The following is a 17,235-nucleotide window of genomic DNA, read 5'->3' as shown; positions in this document are numbered from 1 at the left end:
GTAGCGGCCAAAGCGGAGGATCAAGACGCAAAAGAATTCTTGAAGAAATGGAGAGATCGCAATGTAGCAGCTAAGCAAAGTCTCGAGCGGAGCAAGATAACAATGATAGAGCAAGCAAACAAGAAGAGAAAGGCTGTACTATTCGCCAAAGGAGACATGGTCTTAGTGAGCTCTAAGAATATGTCACTTCCCAAAAACATGACCCCAAAGTTCAATCACCGCTACTATGGACCCTACCGAATCACTCAAGTGCTGAACGAAGTCACTTACAAGCTGGACCTACCAGACAGTGTTTGTGTTCATAATGCATTTCATGCTCGTCTTCTGCGCAGGTTCTATCCCGACAACCAATGGGGACGGCGCATACCAATGCTCCATTCCAATGGTCCCTTCGAAGTAGAAGCATTCCTCCGACGCCGGGAACAAAGAGGCTTCCCCAAATACCTCACCAAGTGGCGCGAGCGTCCACTCAAGGAGGCCACTTGGATCTCAGAAGCAGAGGCCCGTGAACGCGGAAAGGATGCCTTCGCCCTTTGGCTCGAGGAGAACCCCCCTGCTCCTTCTACCGACCCTTGAGCCGCCCCAACACTCCAACAAATAATGCAGTTCTCAATCATAGACCTCAAATGTGCCTCCACTCCTCAAATGTAATCGAGTCGAGGGTGGACTCACATGGTAGCAATCATCACAAATAACTCCATCAAAAGAAAAAACCCCAATGTCTTAGTGCGGCAGACACTGGCCAGTCTGATAGTATAGACTGTGTTAAGACCCCGCGGTCCCTTTAGACCGGCAGACACTGACCAGCTTACTAGGAAAAGCTACGTTAAGACCCCGGATGAGTCAAATAACAAACGCTACCCTTAGATTGCTGAGGTCAGCAATCTAGTAAGCGGGGGTGAGTGTAAGGGCTTTGTAGCTATACCATGCCGTTGCTACCGATTGCACCTATATAGGGAGTAGTAGTGACTCAAAGCCCTGCCTTGTTTCCACTCTACGTGTGATTCCCTATGCCCAGTGGTGAACCCTCTTATGTGCGGCGTCACGAGGGTGTAGTCCTGGGATGTGTCTATGTTGTCCCACTTTTGGATTGAATAATACAAGAATATACCTTGAGCTCATATCGTGTTACCTTTCTGTGCCGTGTTGAGTGCGTAACGAGTGCAGGTTTATCACCCCCCCGCCCCATGACGCGCCCTCCCCCCCACCTCCAAAATTCGGCCCCCCCCTTCCCCCCTCAACACACACCACAACATGTCGCGACCCCCCCCCCCCGCCCCATGACATGACACGATGTGACGCCCCCCCCTCAACACACACCACACCATGTCGCGACCCACCCCCCCATGACACGACACGACGCAACGCGTCCCCCTCCCCCAACCCAACATAACATGACATCCCTCCCCATGACATGACACGACGCGACGTGCCCGCCCCCTCCCCAACATGACATGACATCCCCCCTCCCCTCCCATGACACGACACGACACGACGTGTCGCGTCCCCCTCCCCCTCCCCAACATGACATGACATCCCCCCCATGACACGATGCGATGCGACGCGCTCCCTCCCCAATATAACATCACATCCCCCCCTTCCCCCCCCTCAACACGACACGACACGTCGCAATGCGACGCGCCCCCCTCCCCAACATAACATGATATCCCCCCCTCCAAAATTCGGCCCCCCCTTCCCCCCTCAACACACACCACACCATGTCGCGACGCGCTCCCCCCCCCCCCCCCCCCATGACATGACACGATGTGACGTGCCCCCCTCCCCTCAACACACACACCCAGCTACCATGACGCAACGCCCCCCCTCAAAAATCCCCCCCCCCCCGCCTTTCAACACACACCACGCCATGTCGCGATGCGGCCTCCCCTCCCCCCCCCCCCCCCCCCCCCCACCCCCTTCAAAATTTGCCCCCCCCCCCCCCCCCAAAAGAAATTTCGGGCTTTGTAGGTATGCCTTGCCGTTGGAGCCGAAAACACCTATGAGAGTAGTGGTGCTTGCTCCATCGAAACACTCCTTGGAGATCCAAGGGAGGGTGAGGTGAGGCGTATGGCCCCCGCATCCGTCTTGTCCACGAGGAGTGTCTCATGAGCAAATGCCATGTACCCCCCGCCGAACGGTTAGGCTCAAGCGACTTGTGGTGATCCTTGCGAGGACATTGCGTCGTGGCGGTCAACATGTGCCCACTAGGCGGTGAGGAGAGAGGTGCGGTGCCTTGAACACGTGTCTCGTTGGTGGCAAGATCGTGTTCGAGCTCCATCGGTTTTGGTCCATCCGTATCGATACAAGCCGCACAACCCTGTCTATGAAAATCCTCCTTTGTTAGAAGAAGTGAAATTCTTGAACCCAAAACCATTTTAGACACTCATTATATGACCACTAAAACTGGCTATAGATATTCTAGATATTTGGTAAAATTTAAAAATCATTCTGTTGAAGAGGCCCAATGGATGCATTTGCGTGACCTAAGTGCTTACCCCTCACTGCTTACTCCACATTGAGCTAATACAATTGAGGACAATTGCTATCCCACCCCGAGGGTATGATGCCGGGAGGCATATTCCACGGTGGATTCCGTGAGGTTTTGCAATGGATTTCGTAAAAGTATATTTATTTGCCGGGGCTCGTACACAAGGTGGATTCTTTGTGCGAAAAGTTGACGGAGACGCCTGTCCTTTTTAGGCATCACGTTAATTTAATGTGCAAGTAGGTGATTCCATAGTGGATGATTCCACAAAATACATATTTAAATTAATGGATGTTTATGAGTTTAGAGTACGCACTTGTATTAAATTAAGGTGAGGACAGAGTTCCAACCTATTTATTTATTTTGTAGCTGAAGAATACTAGGTATTCACTTTTGTTGGTTTAATTTTATTATTTTCTAACAATTGTAAATGCTTCAGTTGATGTGTAGAGCAAGCGACGGTCATGCTAGAAAGCACTGGGCGATAGCGTGTATTCAAGTTATTTAGAAAAAATTATCATTTTTAATGGACATGTGTCTTAGGCATGGCGCTAATATTTATTTTGGTGCGCTTATTTATTGAAGCGCTTGACATATATATTTTGTATGCACATGGACACACAGTTTAAATATTCATTATTAGACATTGTATTTAGACATTACCCGACTCTTGGGCCACCCAACCGCTTTATTATTTATTTGGAAAAAAGAAAACACAAAAGCTAAAGCATGCTAATTGTAAAATTGGGCTTCTTTTGAGCTTGGAGATGAATTAATTATTAAATACATGCTTTGTAGAGCGCTCATAGAAGGCATGGGGGGAGATTGTACCCAATTGGTCTTTTTGCCTCGAGTCGTGCAAGTCTATTCTCTTGAATTTTGAGCTTAAAGTAGAGTCCTTTGTTCTTGGAGACCTTCTGACGCTCGCTACATACGCATACAGTATGCGCACCAAGGCCCTATCATCAACTCACACGACCACCCTTCAAATCATCAAGACCTCATCAACAAAGACTCATAAGTGCCCTAGGACTAGCACTCCACTAGGACAGGGGTAATGTTAACCCCAATGTGAGACGGAAAAAAAAATCCAAAATAGAAAATAATGCGAAAAAAGGTAACTTGGCAAACAAATAAGAGAGAAAAGGCCAAAAGCGCAAAAGGTCAAGTCAAAGGTAAAGGCACATTTTAAAATGCTAAGGCATCACCAAAATTTTGTAAAAGAGCGACAAGCTCCCTCATGTGTAAATTGTAAAATCTAAATGGACATAAGTGAAGGAATAAGGCAACTAGAAGGAAATAGGAAGAGGGTCTTGGCAAGATGATCAGTCATGTAAAAAAGGGGATGGGTGCCCAAGGGATTTAGGGCTTGTATATAAACTCAAAAAGTGAATGAGAAGCTCATTCTTTGGTGTGTGGCTAAAGTGGCTTCTTCTTTCTCTCTCCTTCTCTCATTTTTGCTTGTGTGTGTGAGTGTGAGGGAGTGAATATGTGAGGGTAAGGGACCATGGTGAAGAAGCTCTCTATCTTCTCATCTCTTCTTCTCTTCTCTTCTCTCGACCCGTGCATGGCTATGGAGGATGGAGATCGAAGGAGGAGGCTCGAGGTTGCTTGAACTCGTAACTAGGATCGTGGAGTTACCGAAGTGCTTGCGAGAGAAGGCCACTCATTCAGGCATCAAGATAAGCTCACTACACCCGTGGGATCGGAGGCATGTCGACTAGGTTAGAGATAGCCATTAGAGCTCACTTGAAATGCTTGAACAATAAGCAGTCCGTGGATCTTGGTGGTTGAGCATGAGCTCCCACTACAACCCACCAGGTGGAGGTTGAGCTGAGCCCTAAGCTAGTGGAGAGAGCGTTGGGCCTTGTCAACAAGTTTTTCATAGTGTAGAATGAAGAACTAATAGGCTGAATGGACAAAATCCAAGAAGCCATGGATCAGCTTGCAACAAAAGAAGCAACGAAAGCTCTAGAAGGAGAGTAGCATAAAAAACAAATGAACGAAATAATAGGCAGGCTGATGATGGAAATGGAAGAGAAAGGGAGATTAGAGAGAGAAATCAAATACTTGAATAAGGAGGAGGAGACAATAACAAAAAAGTGAAAAGAACAAGAACCGACCATAGTAGCCCTAGCACAAAGATAGAGTAAAAGCCTAGAGGAGATGAAATAAAAAGCCGACGAATGGGTGACAAATAATGAGAGACAAGTGAAAGACCTAGCAAGCAACCTGGCCCTTGCAGAAGAAAATATATTGTTTGCAAAAAGCAGGGCAGAGGCCGCAAAAACAAGACTAGAGAAGCCCACCAACAATGTGCCTTCCTCAGCACTATATTGGATGTCACCCAGTCTCAGGGGAGGAGGAGGCCGTTGAATCACTAAAGAAAAGGCTGTAGATCGCTCGCAGAGCCATAAGGCATGGGCTGTGTGCTCAACCACGACAAGGAGAAGGGACTAGTCTAACAGTGACAAGCTCAAAGAGATTATTTCCTAAGGGAAGGGCTAATGGGCGAAGAGGTGGACCTACTAGGCTTCCAGAAAAAGGAGACCCCCAAGATCCCAAGAGCGAAGCTAAAATGCACAGGCCACTCCTATGAGCAAGACTAGAATGTGAAATGGAACAGCAAGATGAGGAACTAGTACTACAACTTCCCTCTCTCCATGACCACAAACGTCCCAAGAGGTGGACACCCTTGCTGAGAGAAAAGTCGAACTCAAGAAAAGTGAGGATATGCAAGGAGAAGGTTAAAAATCCTACCAACAATAGCCCACGAAGCACCCATTCCACCACGAGCAGATTGCTTGCCACAGGATTGGAATGCAAAACTCAAAGTGTGGGAGCAAAAAGAAAACAATCGTCAAACCTTCGAATTCACTTTCAAATTCCCCTCCACCCTCTGTAGAGTGCTATCAACCAAAGTGGTAGAGGAAGTGATAAGCATGGGAGGAAGGCTCACCAATAGGTGGAAACATGAGAGGGAGAAGAATCCGACATGATAGGGAATGGAAGCACCCGAATACTAGGAAAACAAAATCATGAAGGTGCCCACGACGACAGTGCAAGGCTACTAGTCCCAACCAAGGTGGGGAAGGAGAATCTAGGATAGCAACATGGATTCCTGGATATTGTTTTGCAACACACTACCCTTCGAGAGAAATGACCCCACATATATGCCATATCCAAGAAGGGTAGGGGTGAACTTCAACCCTGACATCCACAGCAGATATGATTTTTCGAAGATATACAATGTAAATGCCACCAAGCTGGAGGGGATGGCTTGACCTTCTCCGAAAGTGACCTATGGGACTCAATTGCCCATTTTCTCAATGAGCTCACTTTTCCCCCAAACCCAGTCTTTATCACTACTTGTAATTATCTTAGATTGCTTAGGGTACTACTTAGACAGGATCCTACGCCACAGGAGTACCACCTCCCACCCCTATTTTTTTATCTCAATGTCGACATAGATAGATGTACCATAGCTAGGTTGATGATGCAAGCTGCTCTCTTACCATCTTTTTGCATGGCCCTCTTAGAGAACATGAATGATAGCCACTTCACTAAGTGTAACCACCCATTTTTGTCCACAACTCCTCTCCAAGTTAGAATGAACCTAAAGGGATATATGCATGGAAAAGCCTTCCTTAACAAGTCCCATAGGCCTCCAACTTCTTCTCACAACCATGATGATGAGGATTAGTATTTGTTTCTTCCAAATAATAATAATAATAATAATAATAAATAGAAAATCAAATAAAAAGACAAGAAAAGTAAAGAAAAGAGAAAGAAAATAGAGAAGAGAATCACAAGAGAAAGCACGAGACTCACTACATGAGCACCACAATCACTACACCTAGGGGTCCTCAAGTTAGGTGCACCCAATGGCCTTAGTCGGTTGGCTACGTCCCTAATCCCCTAGCCCCTTTTTGATCTCCCACTCCACACTTTGGGCACATCAAGGGCAAGACATACCTAGGGAGGTCACACTCGAAGTGTCTCCCTAAGCTTTACCCATAGAACCATCCTTATGCGCGGATTGGGTCCTCAAGAGTGGGATAACACCTACACTTTGACCAGCTCCCAATTCCACCAGCACAAGTACATTACACCGCACGATAAGGTAGACACACCCCCTAGGCACTACACTTCTCTTTTCCTTTTCCAGTACAAACAACGGTGACCAACCATCTACCTCGGAGGCCCGTTATCCACTCTCCATACCCTCGGCCTCCACCATCTCAATCATTTATAAGCTTCTCTTCCATGGCCAATCCCCGCAAGGCCCTATCAGCGACCACCCTTTAACTCATCGAGCCCTCATCAACAAAGAACCACAAGTGCCATGGGAGTGGCACTTAACTAGGAGAGGGGTAATGTTAACCCCAGTGCAAGACAAGAAAAAAGGCAAGCAAAAATAAACCCAAGAAAATTCTGAAATGCGGACCCAATGAAGTCAACAAGGAGAAAATGCAAAATGCGCAAAAGCAATCTCGAAAAAATGCAAAGGACGAAAGGCGTAAGTTTAAATGAGAGAAGTCCCTAAAATTTTGTAAAAGAGCCCCAAGCTCCCTCCTATGCAAATTGTAAAATCTAGACAAGCATAGGAGAAGGGATAAGGTAAAGGGAAGGAAATAGGAAAGAATGACCTTGACAAGACACCAGGTCATGTAAAAAAGGGGATGGATACCCAAGGGACTTTTGGCTTATATATAAACTCAAAAAGTGAATGAGAAGCTCATTCTTGGTATGTGGCAAAAGTATCTCTCTTCTTCTTCTCTTGCTTGTGCTTCAGAGAGGGAGTACGAGAGTGTGAGGGGCTGAGTGTGTGAGGGTGAGGGACCATGGTGAAGAAGCTCTCTATCTTCTCCTCTCTTCTTATCTTCCTTTCTCTTCTCGTGTCTCGTGCACTCAACTATGGTGGATGTAGCTTGACAGTAGAGGGTTGAGTTTGCTTGAGCTGCAATCACGAATCCTGGAGCTACCAGAGTGCTTGAGGGAGAAGGCTACTCATTTAAGTATCAAGGTAAGCTCACTACACTCGTAGGATTGGAGGCACGTCGGCTAGGTGAAAGATATCCATTAGAGCTCGCTTAAAACACTTGAAACAATAAGGGGTCCGTGAGTCCTGGTGGTCGAGTATGAGCTCCCACTTCACCTAGAGAAAGAAAATATTAACATAAGAGATGTTCAAGTAATCCAAAAATGCAAACTATCTATCATTGACTAAGCATCAAGTTTATAAAGGCTACCATGCAATCCCTAGAATAAGATTGTATAGCATTAATTAGTGCTTGCTACTACAAAGATCAACCCATGTGCTATCTAGCCATGAGGATGTTCAAAAAGGGGTGTCTCGTGGAAGGAAACCCAATTCCAAGAAAGAAGTAGTGTGGATGATCTTGGATGCTCTTCTTCCTATTTAGTTTACCTATTAGAGTGATGTAGAACTTGGATGGCTATATCATTCACATCTCCATCAAAAACGATAAATTTTGTGACTTCATAATGGTTTACATTGCACAAATACGCAAGAATTTTTATTACAGGAGTCCCAAAATTGATTCAAGGTGATGGTTCATCAAAACAACAACTACAACATAAAACAGAAGAGCAAAAGAAAACGCTAGAACTTAAAGGTGGCTAGAAAAAAAGCAACCCTAGATTTAGAAAGAGAAAAGTTCGAATTATTGCTAGGATCAAAGAATAGAGTGAAGGTTGCAGGTGCCCAATTAAAGAAGAAAATCAAATTTTTACGTTTTTCATGTCCAATGTGGAGCAGAGCATAAGCAATAGTAGTAGAATCCCATTCGTCACACAAAACAACATTGGAGCCTCAAAAACAGAGCATTAATCTTCACATTCTCTCAACAATCAAAGAAATGAAAGGTTACCATAAAGCAATAATGCAAATAATATGCTTGAGAATAGGAAATTGAAGACAACAAAGCACCCCATTGTTGAACAATTTATTAATAAGAATGAGCATAATATCAATAGTATACAAGAATCACTTGATGCTAGTGTTGTGGATAGAAAATAATGATGTGCCATTTTCAAGGAAACCTCATCAACCCTCAAAGAAGAAAAAATGGAGTCCTACTACTAAATCTAACTGCATTATGGAAGCTTAGACATTATCTCAATGAGCAAGAAAGAGTATATTGGCCAATATTTTCATATTGAGGGTTTGTTTGAAAGCATAAAGGAAAGTTGATGTATAATTCATGGAGCAACATCTTTCTCAATCTAGAGCAAAGTCAAAGGAGAATGGGCTAGGAAGTTAAATTTTGATTACTTACGTGACAAGAGGATGCGGGGCCAACTTGTTTGACTTTACTGTTTTGTTTTTATCATCTAAACGATGAGGGATATTAAGATCATGTCAAATTTGTATAAATCTAGATGAATGGGGGCTTGTGAAGGAAAAGAAGATGGAATGTGTCACAATTGCTCTCATGAATAGAACACTTGAACAATCAATTATAGAAGAAAATGTAAAATACTTCAATGTGAAATCAACTAAAAAAGAAATGGGAATGTTAGGGCTATATCAAATTTTCATAAAACTAGATGAATGTAAAGATGTGAAGGAAAAAAGTATGGAATGGGCCACAATCGTTCTAACGAATAGGCCATTGGAACAATCAAGTATAGAAGAGAATGTTAAATACTTCAATGTGAGATCAATGATATTATTTGGTGATTACAAATCAGGATAATAGAAGACCCCGCTCACTACTTGGCTAGGCATTCAACAATACAAATATACGAACTACATTTACCAATAAAAGCAGTTCATCTTTATTTGGAGATTCAAAAGCAAAGGTGATGGCATATGGTAGGTAATCTTAAAACGTTGATGTATTTGTACAATATATGTAAAAGAGGCAATGCCAAGTCTCCATGCATTTATTGTAAGGAGATAACATATATTATTGATTCCAAATGGTCTAAAAAGAGCACCTATTAGAGATCAAGGTGATCCAAACTTTGAAGTTATTCTTATGGAAAAGAGCATCGAATGAAGATCAAGGTGATTGATGCTATTCTTGATATCCCCTTATGCAATGTACATATTTACAATTTACATGCTTTATTTAGAACTGTTGAGAAATTTTTATTCCTTTACATTGGATTTGCTTGTAAGCTACATTCTAAAAACAATAAGAAACAAGGAGCTGTAGCCTTTGAGAAGGTAATGTCAATATGTTGCACAGTGGAGATGTCCATATGACAAAAGAACTCAAGAATTTGGAGTCCACGTCAAACCATTTATTGGTGGTGACAAGGCCCGAAGATTCTTATCTCAAACCTAGAGAAAGAGGAGGCTAGAAAGGTAGTCACGCGGCTATGTTTCAACGGTGAGATATAGGCTCTTAAAGGTTATTCACAATGCATTCAAAGATCGCTAGGTAAATAGAGTTGCAAGAAGCACTAAACCAAAAATATGACTATATAAGCTATTCAAAGTTATGACTTCTCATCTTGAGGTCAACTTAGAGCAAGACAAACTACCATGCGTTTGAGGCTAAATTAGAAACCATTGGAAAACCAATTATAGAAGCTCATAAAGGCTACAACATCAAACACTACATTATATAAAGTTAGTAAGCACTTATATAATCCTACTAATCTCGTCTAAGTAACAAGTTAATTTTCAATCTATGGCATATTATGTACAATTGGCCTCTAGTTTTGTCAAAAAGTATGGATGCCTTGCATATGGTCTGCCCAATAAATAATATAATCCCATTATGTCAGGAATGCTTTTTTCTAAGACATAAGATTTTGGAGGAGCACAAAAATCTAACATTTTAAAAGGTCTTCCAAAGGTTCTATTGTTGATGGATTGATGAGTTGGCGACGAGGTAGAGATGGATTGACTTTTGAGGTCGAAAGGCGGCAGTTTTGAAACGAACATGAGAGTGTGTGGAAGAGTTGAACCAACAAGTATAGCTTGCTTCATTTAATCTGAGCATGTGCTGACGAGGACTACTCATACATCTCACACAGTCACTTAGCATAGGTGTAGCAAAAAGGGAGTTTTGAACCTGGGCCAGTGGTTCCTTCAATCAAGTGAGCCAAGTACCACTAAGGCAGCCACTTGATTATTAAAAACATATGGGTACACCTCTTAACTCACTTCAACTTTCTCTTCTTTTCCTTAAGTAAGTTATCAACCAAGTTGTTCTCTCTCTTCCCAAATGGAGCTGTATGTTAGCAAGATGGTGTTTTATCTTGTCCTCTTCCCTTGAGGTGATTCCCTTTGCTAAAAGTTGAAATGTTCACATTGAAAAATGTTCCTTATATAAATAGTAAAATTGTTAGACCTTGGATTTAGGTACATTAACCCACACTCATCCATCATCCACACACAAGTAATGACGAATTCCTAGTTTTGCTTTGAATGTTGTGACTCTACTAATGGTTTTTAGTACATTCTCCACTTCATCCATGACCAACATAAGTAATGACCAATTCCCAATATATATGTTGTCCTTTGACAATTTGAACTTGACATTATGAGTCATGATATAATTGAATTGATAATGGTAAACATTTTCTTCTCTCAATTTTGTAACATTCTTGTATAAATAAACATTTGTTATATTCACTTATTTAAGAATAGAGTTCCATAGTATGGTCTCATCCACGGGTATAGGCATGTATCCAAGACACATTAGAAAGATGTGGTTTGCAAAACTAACATTTCTTGGCTAGTTGTCTTCTTTCACACATCCCATATTGCTATGTAAGTCTAGTTCTAAAGCTTTCTTCAAGTGGTGCATTGAGATGCACGTAACTAGTCAAGCAATTAGAGCAGTGTAAAAGAAGCATCCTATCTTCACTCAAGAACAAAAGGGAGACTACAACATTCACTTGAAAGGACTCGCTTGTAGCGGCCTTGGCCACAAGCACTATAGCTACGACCAATATTATCTACCATACGGTTTGCCTACATGATGTGGATGACAAAGTAGAAGGGGTTTAGTCACCATCGATGATGACAAGCCCATAGTTCTAGTACACCACTTAGGTACCATGCCACACTTTTCAAGCCCTTATATCACCCAATGCATATCAAAGTTATTGCATGTAACAAAATTTGGCTCTACCATCTTGCTTGTTTATGGCACTACATGCCTTCATCAAGGAGCATGCAATTAATTCTCTCTTAATAAGAGTGCATAGCATGTGGCTTTTATCAACACGCTACCCTTGTCACTTCACTTTCGAGAGACTTGCAAACAACGTTAGGGCACCTTGGTAAGCCCATTTAGGACACCTATATTTTAAGGCTTTATAGGCCAACTTGGACTACCTAGTGGAGAGGTTGCTATATTTTGTTAAGCCCACTTGGGACATCCACATTTTAAGGCTCTGTAGAACAACTCGAACTACCTAGCAAAGAGCTGGCTAGATATTTAGATGTGTTGTTCAACACATGCCCTATCATTCTCAAAATATTTATGCAACCTATACAAAATGTTTTTGGATGAGGGCTATTTATATGAACCCTTCTTTTTGTAGAAAGCCATCAAAGGAGCCAACTCCCCACTTCAACATCTCACCAAAATATTAATGCAATCCCTTATATACTCCTTATCCGATAATGCCATTTACACTATACCCATTATTAATGATTTTTCAAAATACTCAAATCTACCTCTCGAGGTCCAAGGATGCAATATTAAACAACTTTTGCAAGTGGCAGAGCTTGCCAAGGAGATAGGCAAGCATAAAATGCAGGCCAATCTTAGTCATGCCCTAACTTTCCATGTGTAGAATGAACATTCGTCCTAGTCATTACATTCAAAGGGAGTTTTTGAATGTTTGAGATCAAATTTGGATCAACTTTCCAACAAAATAATAGCCCGAAGGTCCTCAATCACCTTAAAATTTTCAAAGCTAGAAGGATTAGAACAATTGTGGAAGCCAAGTTCAAGTGCACAAAGCTACATGACAATAGTAGGATGGCTAATGTCGTAAGAAAATGTGTGATTTGTCTCCATTACTTCTAACGTGATGTTGACATCTCCATATGCTAACCGAGTGTTACTTGCTCCATAACTTTATTAGAATTATGATTATTGTCAATAAAGATTGTGTTTCTTGACCGCATTTTTTCTCCAAGTATTTATTTTCTATAAGTACTGATAATATGGATGTTAACCTCTATCAAAGCTCAATACTAGAACAATGGATAGAGACTCTTATTATTTCAAGAGCCCTATATACCTATGACTCAACTAGCCCCCATTAATTGGCTCATAGTCTTGCTCCAAACTATCTAAATTGCCTCTCACTCCTCATGAATAAAGAAAGCTAGAGATTCAAAGGTATGGAGACTTACGTACTTCCCTTCCTGCCTTCCCTTCACTTCTGAAACAACCATCACTAGATTCTAATCCAAAAGCATAAAAAGGCTCATGGAGGATCTCAAGATTCATGCATTGCACTTCAAGCAACCACTTGTACTCCTTTGCATCTACACCATGCAACTCCAACGCCAAGAGAAAAAAATAGAGAAGAAAGAGAAGAAGAGGATGGAGAAAAGCTTCTCCCTATTGATCCCTCACTCTATGATACAATGTCTCACTCAACCTCTCACCGTTCTAGCTAAGAACGCATGAGAAAGAAGAGATGGAAGGAAGAGATGAAGATGAGCTTTGCCCTCACTTAGTCTCACTCAACTTACACTCTCTCTCTCCCTCAATCTCAAGCAATGGTTGCCATAAGATAGCAAACACAAAGATAGAGTAGAAACTCAAAAATTTACACAGAAAAATGAGCTTTGTATTCACTTTTACAATTTATATACATTAAAATTAGGATATTTACTTTTAGTTGGATACTCTTCTATTTCCCATTGGGCTTGTGACCAGGTCTCTTTTGTGCATACACTCGTTCTTTGTGGACATGATTTACGATTAAGTAAACAGAGATTGCTTGCACTCTCCCATCCATTGTGAATAACCTCAAGAATTATTTACAATCTTCATGCAAATGAGCCTAGATCTCACTTAATGTTTACAAAATAAAACTGGTACATGATGAATTGAAAAAAAATACGTGAGCACCTTACAAATGAATGATGCCTAAAATAGTTCATTAAGCTCTTTTAACTTTGCAGAACTTTGAAATAATATCCAACTTGGCCAATCCCCTTTGCACCTTGATTCCAGCTTCCAAATTGTCTTCCAACAACTTTTCTATTGTGAGGGTTAACAATGGAGGAGCTATTGAGGCTTGTCCTCCAGCATCCTACACCCTTGATCAGTCCTCTTTGCCCCTTGATTCATGCTTTCAACTTGCCTTCAACAAGTTTTCTCTTGTGAGGATTAACAATAGAGTTTTCTGCAACATTTAACAGTAGACAATCTCCAGCTGCATGTTTGAGGCCAGATGAATAAAGAAAATGAATTCTAAGCACTCAAGCACAAAGCATCTTGACAAAAACACAAGTGGACTAATTCGTACTTATTGATAAAGAGGGATAGTCAATTGTGGCTTACTGCTCCATGGAATAACATCTGATCCAAGAGGTAAAGAGACATGAAGTAGACCTGCAGGCTGCCAATGTCATCACTACTTGCACAATTTCCATGTCAACGTGGCCCCCTCTCCATAATGATCCCATTGCGAAGGATGAAAATCCACACTTCTGGAGAAAACCCATGTCCTTGTGATGAGATGGAGTTTTGAGTCATAGTATTGTGAGGAATTTCCACAAAAGTTGGAGGCTGAAGGTCTCCAGCATGTTAAGGCTTTGAGATCTGGATAGTCAATCTAGATTTTTCCATCCTCTGTTTGGTAAAACGAACAAAAAAATCAAGGTCTTTTAAAAACTATTTTGTGGAAAACTTCTAGTCAACAAGCAATGAACCAGCATCAGTGCTGGGGCCACCAGATGGTATATGGATCTAGAAGCTCAAGCGTCTAAGGAGATATCATAGTGGTACCATTGGCTCCAGAAGGGTAACCCCTATGAGATGCTGAGTGGACTACCAAGTGAGCCGTACTCCTCATCGACTGCTCAGGTGGGTGCAACAACAGCAACCACAAAGATGGGCACCTCCAGGGCAACGTCACTAGGAGTTTCAAATTGGCCCCTCACAGAACTTCACATCCTTTTTGGCCTCTCATCTTGGATTTCCTGTCAGCAATTGGATAATACCAACCCTATGCTGCATCTCACGTGGTCCAATTTGTTAGCTCCTCAAGGTTAAATAATTTGTCTGACAAAGTAGCAGCAAAGATCTTTCCTGGCCATTGAACCACTCAGAGGTGCAGGAGAGACATGTCTTCAGCTCTTGTGGCCTGCATTGCCCCATTATGTGTGAGGTGTCGAAAAATCCAAGGCAAGGAGAGACCCTTAACAGTTGCCACCTTTGCATGGTTTAAACTGAGATCATTCATGCTAGTACAGGGGAGTCACAGGCATGCAGCATGCTTCTGGGAACCAGCAGAGGTGACAAGATTGTTTCCTACTCAGATTGGGTCACCAGTAAGTAAACTTCCAGCTTGGAGAGAAGTGTGCAATTCAACAGCACCGCCTCAATGGCTGTGTATCCATTCCCAGGAGATGGGCACAAGTGTTTCCTACTCAGATTGGGACACCAGTAAGTACTCTTTTGGCTTAGAGAGTTGTCTGCAACTTAACAGCAGTGGCTGTGAGTATCCGTTCCCATGACAAAGAGACTGACTGACATGATCGCTTTTGTACTAATTTTTCCTGAATTGACTCATTTACATTATCAAACAGATCAGTGGCTATTTTGCGACAGTGATCTTCCATATTAACACCTTCCAAGTGACAACCAATATAATTCTCTCCCTTTAACCAAGTGCTTTCCATCTTCTTTATCATCTCAAGCTGCAATGTAAGTATAATATCCTGAGGCTAAACAAATTCAAACTCTAGTGAGATGCAAATGTAGATACTCTATTTTGGCATGGCAAGAAGCAATTGCAAGAGTATTCACATAAGTAGTTGGGTAATAGGTTACCTCACGTTGTTATGTTGCATCTGAAGTACAACTTAATCCGAAACTTGAGACCCAACTGACCTTTTGGTTTCAAAAAACTATTGCTGTTGAAATGCTTCAGACTGAGAATGTTACAAAAAGACAAAACTGCAGAGTCAAACACGGACTTTCAGTAATATATCAATCATTTTAACATGGTATAGTACAAACATTGGATGCATCCGTTCATTCATGAACACCTTGAATGGCTTCACATTTTTTGGCCCCTGACATCTTGTCTCAACTACAACATTTCATCAGTTTCAGAGTTTTCACCAACAAAAATTCACCTTCAACTAAACGAATTCATGTGCTACCAGCTTCTTAACCTGTCAAATCTTGCAGGTGTTTCATTGAAATGGTTTCAGTTTAAATGAAAGCAAAGAGGTCAGTGGCACTGCAATACTAAGTGACACTCGGGTTTCCTAACTTATCCAGAGAAAGATTATGACAACAGTCAACTATCCTCTTCAATCAACTCCACTCATCAGCCCTAAAGAGCATAAAAGGTAAACCATACATCCCACATGCGCCAATCTCATGGCAGAATCTGGGAATGATGCCTAAAGCAGTCCCTCTCCAATCTAGAGGGCTAAGTGCCCTCTCACAATTATGACGTTGACTGCTAGAAGATGCAAAAGCAAAATATCTCAACATGTGACAAGTGTTTCATGGATGGAGGGATCAAATGTCAAAAATCACCATTTGACATTTTATATAAATTTACCTTCATAAAGTACTTACGTTGCATGTGAATTCACATGTTTCGACCTAAATCTGCCTTAACAAAATTCCATACAGCAACAAGGTTCTCTGTTGAGCCAGTACTTGTCTTGTGTTCACAAAAAATAGAGCCAGTATTCCACAACAAGTCTGTCTTTTGTTTAGACATAAAAGCAGATATGTTAATTGGTTAAGTGTGTGATATACTTATCCGGGTTGCTCCCAGTCAGTCATCTGCTGAAAATTGGGAGTTTGGGCGTCAATGGTCGTTGTCAAACTTTTACCTGCATTTGCTTTTCAACACTGATGAGAATTGTTCACGCTCATAACCTATGAAGCCAAGTTATCCCTCACTTCATGTCACAGCTCAGATGCCCTTGGCAGCTAGACCTGCCCAGCCCAGTAGCTTCACAAGAACAGGCAGCAAAGCAGGCACAAGAAGCGGGATAACCAATTAGAAGCATTCATCATTAAGGGAAGAATTACAGGTACAATTTCTGTGCCCTCAATTCACACTTTAGAATAGCCATGCTGCTTTGGGTCCAGTTGCAGCATTCTGTTACGCCAACACGTCCAATGCTGGTTAGCAATCTACAAAGAAGAAAAAGTTACAACACATTAATCATGAAAATAAGCGTGTCATTCATCTACAAACATATCATTAAAGAATGAAATACATCTCACCATTGGGGTTTCTCTGTACCCATAGATTCACAGTTTGCAAACTTTACTCTTCTTCAACATCTTCAAGAGGACTTGATATCAATACACTTTAATTGACTAGCCATGACTTCCAACAGCTGTGGTCTAAAAGAGATCATTATGTATCCATCAACTCAAGTGAGCACACACATTCAATGTGTGGGGTATGAGGGAACATATCAACAGGCTGCACACTGATCAAACGATACATTCCTGCTATACCTGCATCCAGCTGGATGAACATGTCATTCTCAGTGCCAACATGTAGAAGTGTAAGTCGACACACCCTTAAGG

At 41.9% G+C, this 17,235-nt stretch overlaps 1 protein-coding gene across 6 annotated transcripts in view; it reads right to left on the bottom strand.

Moving 5' to 3' along the window:
* Window positions 1–13,486: 13,486 nt before the first annotated feature.
* The window catches only part of LOC148010868 (RNA methyltransferase family protein), a 63,738-nt gene continuing 59,989 nt past the window's right edge, over window positions 13,487–17,235 (bottom strand). For 2 of the 6 annotated variants that reach the window (XM_087672139.1, XM_087672145.1), the window contains exons 10-12: window positions 16,924–17,173; window positions 13,970–16,830; window positions 13,487–13,876 (exon numbers count right to left, since the gene is read on the bottom strand). In XM_087672139.1, the coding sequence (XP_087528265.1) occupies window positions 17,060–17,173 (114 nt within the window). In that variant the 3' untranslated portion in view covers window positions 13,487–13,876; window positions 13,970–16,830; window positions 16,924–17,059. Of the gene's footprint in view, window positions 13,877–13,969; window positions 16,831–16,923; window positions 17,174–17,235 lie in introns of those variants that run through there. The other 4 variants (XM_087672140.1, XM_087672141.1, XM_087672142.1 and 1 more) reach the window with 4 other exon arrangements.

This window comes from Lygodium microphyllum, chromosome 29 (genome assembly GCF_053477565.2).
Source record: "Lygodium microphyllum isolate KBCC chromosome 29, Lygodium_microphyllum_v1.1.10, whole genome shotgun sequence".
NCBI lineage: Eukaryota > Viridiplantae > Streptophyta > Polypodiopsida > Schizaeales > Lygodiaceae > Lygodium > Lygodium microphyllum.
Note: the sequence above shows the minus strand (reverse complement) of the source record. Positions and strands in the feature narration are given on the sequence as shown.